This window comes from Theropithecus gelada, chromosome 3, assembly GCF_003255815.1.
Source record: "Theropithecus gelada isolate Dixy chromosome 3, Tgel_1.0, whole genome shotgun sequence".
NCBI lineage: Eukaryota > Metazoa > Chordata > Mammalia > Primates > Cercopithecidae > Theropithecus > Theropithecus gelada.
The window spans coordinates 141,150,808-141,163,652 of record NC_037670.1 but is presented as its reverse complement, the minus strand read 5'-3'; the positions used below and the strand labels follow the sequence as shown (position 1 = coordinate 141,163,652).

Below are 12,845 nucleotides of genomic sequence, written 5' to 3'. Positions count from 1 at the left end.
TAGCTTAAATTCAAATTTACTGAGGCATCAGTATTTTATTTGAGAATCCTACCTACAGCCCCTATAATTTCCACATGGTATGGGCCGCCATGATCAAGGAAGGAGATAGTACGGTAGGAATTTTTCAGATATGAATGGCGGTCAGACTCACCTGGAAAGCTCGGAAAAAATACAGATTCCTACCCTCTATTCTAGACCCAGTGAATCTACTTCCAGAGAATGGGAACCTAGAAATCTATGTTTTAGAAAATCTCTCCAGGTGATTCTGAAGGGTGACCAGATACCGCACCCATGTCCTATAAGGGCCTTTAGATGTAAAATTTGTCTAGTCTAGTCCCCTTGTGAAATGAATTATAGGTTTTACTTGATTCTCAAGAAAATGAAACACCAAAAACGGTCACTACTTTAGACACTGGTAGTAAAATTAAAGGAGCTATTATGCACTTTTCCACTTCAACTAAAAGAATTATTTGAGGTTGTTTTCCACAACTCTCTAAAAAATGGCTGTCTTTTGAGAATTAGAGGTAAAAAAGGAGACAAAACCTACTTTTTTGAACTCTATGACATTTAAATAGTTTATGACCAAGTGATCACTATTACATGTCTGTGTTTCAGGTGAATTTATTTTAATACAGGTAAACTTAAGAGTGGTAATTTGTTTTAGTAAGTTTTCCTCAAAAATTTTTTCCTTTATAATTATCATTTTGATTGGTAATTAAAAACAGGGCCCACAGCACTTAACCTAAAACTGGGTCATCTACAGAACTCAACATTGATTCTTCTTTAAATATGTTTTTACCATTTATTTAAAATATGAAGAAACCCATGAATCCAAAGTAGGCATTATTATCAACTAAAAGAGAATAAGTTATGTAAACTATTCTTTATCTTACGTTTTCAATTTCCTTTTCCCTTCTGAATCATTTCCCTTGTACACCCTAGAATGTTCTCTTACAAAAAAAGTATTCTTAAAATGAAATAGCAGGAAAAAACAAAGTAGTAATACATATTTTTCTCTTTTGTTTCACTACTAATTTTTTTCAAGAATAATTTATACTTACTGTCTCCACTCATCCTTTAGTTGACATTTATTGAGCCCCTAATACAGTGATACAGTGAAACTTAACCCTAGCTGCACATTCAGATCACCTCGGAAGCTTTAAAACAACAACAACAAAACAAACAAACAAACAAAAAACAAGGAATTACGGATACTCCAGGCCTCACCCACAAGAGGAGCCTGTGCGTTCATTTTGTTTATAAACTCTCGTTGATTCTAATGTGCAGCCAGAGTTGAAAATCACTGATTTAATACATGGTAGGCACTCTACTGGAATTACCAAGATGATGAAGACATAAGGCCCGGCTCTGAAGAACACAAGAAATAAGGACAGTGGGTAAGTCTATTAAAATTGGTAAATGCTATAACAAAGATAAGTACACATTGCTAAGGGAGCAGAGATAGGTCAGGATACAAAAGAAGAGGAGAAAGACCTTGAGTCTGGTTATCCAAAGATGAGTAGTTTAGAATGCAAACGAGACTGAAAGGCCATTTCTGGGAAAGGGAAAATACATACTTTTTATTACAGACTCCAGTTATCTGGCTTATGTTTCTCCACTCCTTGCTCCAAACGCTAGTAAAATTATTCTCTTGAAGGCCACTAATCCCTAGTCCACCACTTAAATAGCCTTAACTGCACCAGTTTCCTGTCTGTACAATGAAGATAATAACAAGGTTATTCTGACAATTAATAGAGAGAATACATGTTAAAGTGCCGGGCATAGAGTAGGTGTAATTTGTTTCTCATTCCTTTCTCTTAAATCCAAAGGCTTTTTTCAATCTCATACCCCTAATCTCTGCAACTGCTCCTTCTTGAAATTCTCTTCACATTCTGTGACCTGAGCACCTACTCTGTGCTAGCTAGCTATCAATAGGTAACACTTCGACTTCAAGGGTTTCTCCTCACCTTTAGGTCTCTCTCCACTTCTTATTCCTCAAATCAAAGTATTAAGTATATGCTTCCTGCCCTCTCCTCTTTCCTAAGTCTAAGCTTTTTGTCCTAAAGGGCTTATCCCATCTCGCTTTAACCCACAAAAAGGATTCTCAAATCTCTATATAATCTCTGGAGGTGACCTCTTTTCCAAGCTGTTTCTCTGTCTCCCGTATCTGCTAGGCATTTTCACATAAACAAACTAGCATTTCAAACTCAGTACAACCAAAACTAAATTCACCATTATTTCTCCCAGCTGGGTATCCTCTTTCCCGTGTTCTTCAGTTGTTACTAGTGGTACCAATTCCCAGTCATCCAGACTTCAATGCTCACAGTTTTCTCTGACTCATGCCTTTCCCCTATATTCATTTACCAAGTCTTGTTGATTCCAACTCTAAAATCTATTAGCAATCTTTTTTGCCTCCATTTCTTGTGGGATGACTTTAAACCAGGTCCTGAAGTCCACTTAAGCCAGGTTCTCAACTGTTCTTACTAGCTCTAATCTATCTAGACCCATGGGTCTCAACCAGGGGTGAATTTGTCCACCAGGAGACATTTTGGATTGGTAAGCCTTGGTGGTGGTAGTGGCATATCACATGGGCCAAGGATGTTGCTAAACATCCTACAATGCACAGGACGTCTACTTGCCCAACAATATCTGGCCCAAACTCTCAACAGTGCTGAGGTGGAAAAACCCTGACAGTGAGCTGTTAAACAGCGCAATTCACCTTTGCATCTCTTATTCTAAAAGTACCGAAGATAGAGTAGACACTCAACTATTTAACTGAATTCTTTTCACACAAAACTCACTGCCTGCTCATTCCCACTTTCCTGTTATTTTTCCCTATGTTGTGCTCTCTGGTATGAGTTTGACCCCAACTGATGTTTACCATGCCCCTAAGCAGAAGTAGTTTTTCTATCTTCTAAATTTTTAGACCCAATTTAGTATGTATCTTATATATGTCCAATTCACCTTTGAATCTACAGTTTTGCATTGCATTGTATCTACCTTCCAGGTGATCACTACACTTTAGTGAATTTAAAACTTAATCTATGCTGTCATTATTGCTATTCACAAATATTCCAATTCGCCTCTTCTTCCCTGACCTTTCTGAAATTAGGTTTATACATGTAACCTGCTTTAGCTAATTGAAATCTGAGGAGAAGTGACGTGAGCTCCTTCCAGCTACTCGGAAGGCTGAGGCAGGAGAATCACTTGAACCCAGGAGGTGGAGGTAGCAGTGAGCCGAGATTGTGCCACTGCAATCAAGCCTAGGTGACAGAGTAAGACTCTGTCTCAAAAAAAAAAAAGTGTGCAATTCATTCCATTTCCTTCCCACCACTGCAGTGACTGAGAAAAAAGTTTAGATGGAAGCTCTTTAACCAACTGGAAAGCTAAATTACTTCCCTGAGCAGGGCTCTCTGTTGACCCACACTAGATGTACATCGAATGAATGAGATGCAGTACAAAGCTCCCACATTCAACACTCTGGTGCTGAGATTTTAGGACGTTTGTTACTGAACTATATCCTTGCCTATCCTGATTCACAATCAATATAAGATGCCTAACTTTATGTACCACTAAAAAAGGAAAAATGCTACCAATGAAATATTACAAGCCATTGATTGAACAATGCAGCCTGATTTCAGAGATCTTAAAATCTAAAAAAGTATCAGTACTGAAATCAGCGAAATATGGTATATTTGGTAAATGAATGAAGATGGAGGTAAACGATTTCAAAAGTCATTTTCAGTAGAAACACTGTGAATTAGAATGCATAAGAAAAGTTCTCAGCCATTAGATGCATAGTGAGACATGTAAATATGTCATAAGAGCAAGAATGTAAAAACTATACTTAATTCTCAAAATAAAATTTATGAAACACTCCTTTTTTGACAACAGCCATCGGTATGTTTATGGAACCTGTTAGAAGAGTGGTTTTCAGAAGACAAAGACCCCATTTTCTTTGATATGCATGAATCTCTTATTACAAATTAGTGCTATAATAACTTCAACAAATTTTTGCTTCAGGTGACTGATTAGGCTTTTAGGTCATAGCTTGGAACCACAGGTCAAGTTTTGCCATCATGCTTTTCAACCTTAAAAATTATTTAAATTCTCTAAGTGTTTTCATATCTGTATTCTCACACTAACGTGCAATTATTCTATCCAACTACTCATGCAAAAATGGCTCCCAAATGCACTGAAAATTTACTACAAATTTACTTTAATGTGTAAAGTCTGAAAAACTCCACTAATGTTATAGCTGCTGTCAAGTTCTTGTCTGCAACAGAAATTTTTGTATTTTATTGGTGAAATAACATAATTTATCTATAGAATGGAATTAGAAATGAATATTGTCTACATTAATAGCTTTCTGCTTGAGTTTACTTTCTCATTAATAAGAACTTTTTTTTTTTTTTAATTTTTTGAGATGGAGTCTTGCTCTATTGCCCAGGCTGGAATGCAGTGGTGCGATCACCGCTCACTGCAACCTCCGCCTCCCTGGTTCAAGTGATTCTCCTGCCTCAGCCTCCTGAGTAGCTTGAACTACAGGTGCACGACACCATGCCCAGCTAATTTTTTGTATTTTTAGTAGAGACAGGGTTTCACCATGTTGGTCAGGCTGGTCTCGAACTCCTGACCTCAGGTGATCCACCCGCCTCAGCCTTCCAAAGTGCTGGGGGTATAGGTGTGAGCCACAGCGCCCAGCCAATAAGAGCATTTCTAATTTTACATTAATATTGTGAAATACAATGGCAGCTTCTATTGTTTTTACATACACAAAATTTCTGAAGCCAGTCACTAAGGGAGAAGTATATAAACTACAGATAGAGCCATGCTATTCAGCGCATGTAGAGTAATGAGAGATGCTAAAGATGACATTATTCTGCACTTAGGAATTCCAATGGAAAAGGGAAAAAACAGTAAGCAAATAACTATTATGCAAAATTGTATTTAATACTAACGATCTCTTGTAGAGTTCAGATGAGAGGCTAAAAAAGCTGTGTAATCTAAGCTAAATCTTGAGGGATGACTGAGATTTTCATGTTTCAAAAAAGGGGACAGACCTGGGAGCAGTGCCAATACTCAAAGTAGATGAAAAGTCATGAGCAGAGAAAAATAACTACAATTTATTGTGTGCTTACTACATGCCAAGCCCAATAAACTTACAACAACTTAATGAAGAAGGTAACTTACTACCACATTCTAACATTTCAGAGCAAACTGAAGTTAAGATTAAATAATTTATCTGAGGTGCTGGAAATGGACCAGTGGCTGGGAGTGGTGGCTCATGCCTACGCCTGTAATCCCAGCACTTTAGGAGGCCAAGGCAGGCAGATCACCTGAGCTCAGGAGTTCCAGACCAGCCTGGGCAACATGGTGAAACCCCATCTCTACTAAAAACACAAAAATTAGCCAGGCACACAGGCATGTGCCTGTAGTCCCAGCTACTCAGGAGGCTAAGACAGGAGGACAGGAGAACTGCTTGGGCCTGGGAGACGGAGGTTGCAGTGAGCTGAGATTGTGCCACTGCACTCCAGCCTAGGTGACAGAATGAGAATCTATCTCAAAAAAAAAAAAAAAAAAAAGAGAGAGAGAGAAATGAACTAGTATGCAGTTCTCTGAAGTCTCTCTAAATTCACAGCACGATTAAGTAACAATATATATTGAAAATGTCAGAACTATTTAGGTTAAAACGGAATACAAGGCCATGAATACCATTTTTTAAGAGCTGGACTTCCTTGTAAAGGCAATGGAGGATCCAGGCACTAAAATTTTGAGAGTAGATAAATGACACAATAAAGCATGGCTTAGATACAGGAAACAGGAGGAATTAGTCTAGAAACTTTATAGTAAAAGCCTAACAGTGGCAAATACAACTGAAGGGAAAGAATGGATATGAGACATTTTTCTTGACTTTACTTCTTAACTGTTGGCACAGAACAAGTATAATCAAGTTGCATTCTGTTTGTACAGTGAAATTTTGTTACCAAACATTATTTAATAATCAGGTCAATGAAAAGATAATAAACCAAGTATTAATATAAATGAATTGACTTTTCAAGCAAGAAATAAGTTATTTGTATAATACATTTTGATGATGGAAGTGACAACTTTTACCAGTTGATTGTAAGGTACGGGGCCAAAAAAAGTTAGAATAAAGCTGAAATTAAAAACCAGGATGACTGGAATAATGGGAATAAAGATATAAAGAGAAAAATTATCAAGAGAGATAGATTATATCCCCCTTTGTGTGAGAGGAAAGAAGAAGGGAGTTCATACATTTACTTCTAGGCAAGCTCCATTTGTATGTACCTAATTAATCATCTCCAGTGAACATGACTAGCAGATAAAAATCTGACCAGTAATCTGGAAAGAAGTTAGTGCTACAGCTATGTACCTGGGAGACATCTGCAAAGACGTAAAAGTTGAAGCTATGGGATAGATTATTGTAATCACTGAAGTAAAGGGTTACAGGAAGAAAAAAGATCCTTTCCCATCAGTAACTAAGTGTATTCCTTCTGGAACTTGAATCTCTCATCCAGAGAGAGGTTTCGGAATGGGTCATTTCAATTGAGTCTTACACAACTATTTCATATAATTTCAAATTCAAAAAAATGCTTTACTGTACAATACAGCTGACCCAGGAATGAAAATGAACTGTTTTGGGTCTAGGGTTTCTGTAACTATGTAAAAAAGTCTATGGGACACACTATACAAGTTAAGAGCTTTAAAGAACTTCATTGTGGTCTTCAGCTAAATTTATTTCCCATTCACCCAGTGGCCAAAGGAGAAAAGGTTATTAAATTTCATAGTGATAGCCTCAAAAAGCAATTGTGTATGACTTTAAAAAACAAAACTATTATTCTAGATTAATTTCTAAAATGCTTCCTACCAGTAGCATAACACATTTAAATGTGTTAATAATAAGCTTTATTCTAAAATGATCAAGACAAAAATTTAGAACTTAACACTACTTGTTTGGTATTACTTTTTAAAAAAGGGCCAGGAATCATGGCTCATGCCTGTAATGCCAGCACTTTAGGAGGCCCAAGTGGGAGGATTGCTTGAGCCGGAGTTTGAGATCAGCCTGGACAACATCGTGAGACCTTGTCTCTATAAAAAAAATTTTTTAATTAGCTGGGTGTGGTGGCATGCCTGCGTGTACTCCCAGCTACTTGGGGAGACTGAGGTGAGAGGACTGCTTGAGCCCAGGAAGTTGAGGTTGCAGTGAGACATGATCACCACTGCACTCTAGCCTGGGTGACAGAGTGAGACCCTGTCTAAAAAAGAAAAAAGGAAGAACCAACGTTTCTCCTTTTTCAAAATAAGCTGTCAACAAATTAAAAATGAAGAGACAAAACCAGAAGAGGTTTTTATCAATTTTGTTTAAGAAAGCATAACGTCGGCTGGGCATGGTGGCTCACACCTGTAATCCCAGCACTTTGGGAGGCTGAGGGAGGTGGATCACCTGAGGTCAGGAGTTCAAGACCAGCCTGGACAACATAGTGAAACCCCGCCTCTACTAAAAATACAAAAATTAGCTGGGCATGGTAGCACGTGCCTGTAATCCCAGCTACTCAGCAGGCTGAGTCAGGAGAATCGCTTGAGCCCAGGAGGCACAGGTTGCAGTGAGCCGAGATTGTACCACTGCACTCCAGGCTGGGCAACAGAGGGGGACTCTGTCTCAAAAAAAAAAGAAGAGAGCATAATGTAACAAGACCTTCATCTTGACTGTCCTTGGGTGAACTACTTAAGGCTTTTGAACCTCACTCTACTCATCTGTGAAATGGAAATAGAACAACTACCTCTTACAACAACAAATTAAGTAATGAATGGATCTAACTGAGCCAAGCATATATAAAGTACAGTACTAGATACATCTTAACAGCTTCCCTTCCTCAGATTTGCAATCTAGAATGGAAATCTCAAAAACTTAAAAGTATTCAAAACTTAGTATTTTTTTTTTTTAGAGATGAGGTCTCGCTATGTTGCCCAGGCTGGTCTACAACTCCTGGGCTCAAGCAATCCTCCATACCTTGGCATGCAGAGTAGCTGGCATTACAGGTGCAAACCACCGTGCCCAGCTTGACAGCTTATTTTTGAAAATTACCAATAAGGCGTAGAAAGAGTAATATCAAAATATCACTTTTAAGTCCTCTCTGTTTTCTGATCCCATACTGGACACATCCTCCTGCCCCAAAATGAAAACAACCTTTAGATATCTCAATTGACAAGAACGTTAAAATTTCACTTAACTGGTTACTTGAATTTAACCTAAAAGTTTTCTCAGTTTTTAAATTAGTAAATATAGTGATGAAATTTCTATGTAAAATATCTACATAATATTCTTACAAAACACCAAAAATCAAATTAGAATTTTCATTCATTTAACCATAAAACATTTTGCTACTAGGCGGCGCAGGCTTTAAGACATAGAATCTCCTCATTCCTCTTTATGAAGCTTAGTGCCCTGAGAGTGCCGGATAATAAGGCATCTTGTTATCTCATTTTTAAAAAACTTTTTAATTTTAGGCCTTTACAACACATGGCAGGTCTTATTAACTCCCACACTGAGTATTCTCTCTTCAGCTAGATTTCTAGCCACTCGAGCTACTAATCACCACTTAAGAATGGTAGAATATAAACACGACAATCTCTTTTTAAGCTTTTTAGCATGACTCAATTTTAAATATGCGTTTGTGCACTCCTGTACATTTTCAGTCACCTACTTAGGGTTATTTACCAAGATTATACATTGAATACTGTATAGCAACTTTCGTGGATACAGGGATCTGCCTACTGGGTCTATGGGTTATGGAGACGTTGCTCGCCCCCATTTTGTTGTTGTATTATCACTTTCACCAAACAACACAAGAGAAAGACAGATTTCCGAAAATAAAGATGAGGCTGACTTCTGGCCATTCACATTGGGAATGGGACAGAACCTTCTATTTCGGTGCAAGAACACAGCATATAAAAACACCTAGAGCAGAGGGTCCCAAATGAAAATATTCTTAGACTTACACGAGGATTTCTTAAACACCACAACGTACCTAAATGTACCTGTATTTTCCTCCATTGGCTGTACTGCTTTGAAATTTAAAAATGGAGCACTCTTTAACGAAGAGTGGACATTTCCAACCCTACAACTAACTCACTCTTATGTTCTGTCAGTTACTTCTAAGTTTGAGAAACGTCAGGGTCCTTTCCGAGAAACAGTCAAAATTAGCAGGGTTCTCCCCTATTCCACCACCCTCAGGAATGGGACGTTCACGAAAGCCAAACGAAAGGGGCGAATTAAGAGAGCAGCAGTTCAATGAATTATTCCATTGCTCGTTTTAAATATCTGAGAACTTAAGTAGTTCATCTGGTTCCACTGCTGTCACAGCATCTGACATACAGTAAAAGGAGTAGAACAATTTCCCCTCTCGGAAGAAGTCCTAGCAGGAAGGTGACGTGCCACCAAATCGACCCCCGGGGAGAATGCTGACAACGTGGGCAGAAAACAACTATGGGGAGGGGGTCGTCTTTTTGTGAGCAACTCCGCTGCCTCCCGGGAACATGGGAGCTGCAAAGCTTACTGCTAGAGCCACGAAACGAAAGAGAGAGGGGGAGAGAGAGGCCTCCATAGGGAAAGGGAAAAAAAAGGATAAACCGTAGAGAACCAGAAAAGGAAGCGTTTTGTTTTGGGGAGGGGGAAGTAGAAGGGAGAAGTGAAGGTCTGCTTCCTAAGCGATTTTTCCCTTCCCCCTCACCCGCCGCTACACTCACAGGCCAGGCCGCCGCGCTGGGCACTGCCCTTGGGCCGCTCCCAGGCACGGACGCAGACCCCTTTGCGTCCCCGGTCCCCGGGCCCCGGCGCAGGCTCCGCGGCCGAATAGCAGGAGAGAGTCCCGGGCAGCCGCCGCCCTCCCCCGCGCCCGCGCCCCCGCCCGCCGTCGCCCGGCTCCCGCTTCCTATTCTCGGAGTACACACCCTACAAGGAGCGGAGCGAGCAGGCCTGGCAAAGACCTGCCCCCGCGCGGGGCCTCGGGTGACGGACAGGGGCAGGCACTCGGCGCAGCAAGGATGGGGGAAGAAGGGCAGACGAGGGCACCGCCAGCTGCGAGCCAATGCCCATCCCCCGCGACCAGACTCCGGGCCCACCCGCCCAGGCTGAGCCGGCTCCCGACGGCCGGCGCCGCCACCCCCACGACTCTTACCTTCTCTTCATCAGACAACTGCTCCTCCAGATCCGCCATCTTCCTTCTGGCGACAAACCGCGGCGGCGGCGGCGGCAGCGGCCACCTGACTTCCCCGCTTCCGTGCGGTCCTCAGCGCCGCGCGCCCCCGCTAAGGGAGGGGCCCGCCGCTCAGGTCGCCGCGCACGCGCCCCGAGAGCCCCGCCTCCCTCGACCCGGCCCTCGGGGACTGAGCGCGGCTGTGCGCGTGCGCGGGTGCCTGGTGGCCGGGCGGGGGACGTTGTCTCCCAGGGCCGCCTGCAGCAGGCTTGCTAGCATCGTGAGTGTAACGTTCTCTCCCCACAGTGACCATATGGGCTCAGTCTGCGATGAGTACATTCTGAGCCCTTCGTTATGTTTCTATCAAGTCTTGAACTCTGCCAGCTAAAATGTGAAAAGGTGGACAAATAGAAGCTTTTTAAACATTGTTTTTAAAAAATATTAACTAGTCGGCTTTCATTAAAATACACACACACGACCCGCTCCATAATTGAAAGATTGCTCTTTATATATTCCTTTATTCATCCAACAAATATTTTCTGGTCCTTTAACGGGGTGCGGGGCACTGTGTTAGTCTCTGGGGCTATAGTGTTGAGGGGGAAAAAAACAAGCTAGACACGCCTGTTCATAGCAGCACAATTCGCAATTGCAGAGAAATGGAACCAACCTAAGTGTCCATCAACCAATGAGTGGATAGAGCAAATGTGGGTATATACATCATGGAATATTACTCAGCCATAAAAAGGAACGAAATAATGCCTTTTGCAGCAACTTGGAAGGAGCTGGAGGCCATTATTCTAAGTGAAGTAACTCAGGAATGGGAAACCAAATATTTTATGTTCTCACTTATAAGTGGGAGCTAAGCTGTTAGTGTGCAAAGGCATAAGAATGATAAAATGGACTTTGGGGACTGGGGAGGGGATAAATTACTACATATTGGGTACAGGGTACACTGCTCAGGTGATGGGTGCACTAAAATCTCAGAAATTACCACTGGAGGACTTACCCATGTAACCAAAAATCCACCTGTACTCCAAAACTATTGAAATAAAAAGAGAAACTTCTGTTCTCAAGAAGCTCATTTTTCTACTCATTAAACAAACATATATTGAACAGTTGGGGCCGGGCGTAGTGACTCACGCCTGTAATCCCAGCACTTTGGGAGGCCTCGGCAGCAGATCATCTGAGGTCAGGAGTTCGTGACCAGATTGGCCAACACGGAGAAACCCCATCTCTACTAAAATACAAAAATTAGCCGGGAGTGGTGGGAGAGTTGCAGAAGTCATTGCAACCTGGGAGGTGGAGGTGTCAGTGAGCCAAGGTCGCGCCACTGTACTCTAGCCTGGGTGACAGAGCGAGACTCTGTCTCAAAAAACAAAACAAAACAAAACAAAACAAAAACAGTTGGGGAAGGCACTGTACTATTCCAAGGGAATACAAAGTTATGTTAGACATGGATCCTACCCTCCTGAATAGGGTTGCCATATTAAATATAGGACACTTAATCAAAAGTGAATTGCAGATAAGCAATCTTTTGAAAAGTATGTCCCATGAAGCGTTGGAGACATACTTAAAAATTACTCATTGTTTTCAAATTTTACTGGACATCCTTTACTTTTATTTGCTAAATCTAGCAACCCTGCTTTTGAAGCTTGAAGTTTATGAGAGATTAAACATGTAATCAAAGCTGCATATATATGAATCAATTGGGAATCTTGTGAAAATGAAGTTGCTAATTCAATAGATCTGGCATGAGGCTGGAGAATCTGTTTTCTCCAGAATACAGCCTGTGGAATAACAGGCTCCCAGCTGATGCCAGTGTTCCTGATCTGGAGACCACGTTTTGCGTGGTAAGGCCTTAGGGTTTAAGACAGGCGTTCAGATTCTGTGAGGAACTGTTGAAAACTTTTGAACAGTGACATGACATGATCAGAAACGTGCAGCAAGATGAATCTGACAGCTGCACATAAATGAAATGTGAGAGTATTAAATAAATGTTCAGATGCACGACCCTATTATTAAGTAATTTACTGGGTGTTTGTAATGTGCAAATCATTGTTTTTTGTGAATGGACAGCAAGCAGCAGCTATGCTGATGGTTCATTTGGGGAGAGAACAGGAAGGAGAAGCATGCTAACACAGGCAGAAAAAAGCAGGTGTCCTTTCGATGATAAACGTTGTGAAGAAGATAAAGAGGATAAACCACGTAGTTTAACCAAGGGTAACAATGGACGAAAATTAACATATTTACTCTTACAGATTACAAATCATTGCTTCATTGATTTCTCACCGCAACCTCATGAAAAAAGGTGCTTATCACTACCATTATACCCATTTTACAGAAGAAAAAAATGAGGCTAAATGATTTAAGATTGCATAGATCCCAGCACTTTGGGAGGCTGAGGTGTGCAGATCACGTGAGGTCAGGAGTTTGAGACCAGCCTCGCCAACATGACGAAACCCTGTCTCTACTAAAAACACAAAAATTACCTGGGAGTGGTGGCTCACACCTGTAATCCCAGCTACTTGGGAGGCTGAGGTAAGAGAATTACTTGAACCCAGGAGGTGGAGGTTGCCTGGGCAACAAGAGCAAAACTCCAGAGCGGGGGGGGGGGGGGGGGGGGGG

At 41.1% G+C, this 12,845-nt stretch overlaps 1 protein-coding gene across 2 annotated transcripts in view; it reads right to left on the bottom strand.

Annotated features, from left to right (window-relative positions):
* Positions 1–10,375, bottom strand: part of CAPZA2 (capping actin protein of muscle Z-line subunit alpha 2) — a 55,324-nt gene extending 44,949 nt beyond the window's left edge. For both annotated transcript variants that reach the window (XM_025378554.1, XM_025378555.1), the window contains exon 1: positions 10,203–10,375. In XM_025378554.1, coding sequence (XP_025234339.1) covers positions 10,203–10,241 — 39 coding nt within the window. In that variant the 5' untranslated portion in view covers positions 10,242–10,375. The remainder of the gene's footprint in view (positions 1–10,202) is intronic.
* Positions 10,376–12,845: the final 2,470 nt, after the last annotated feature.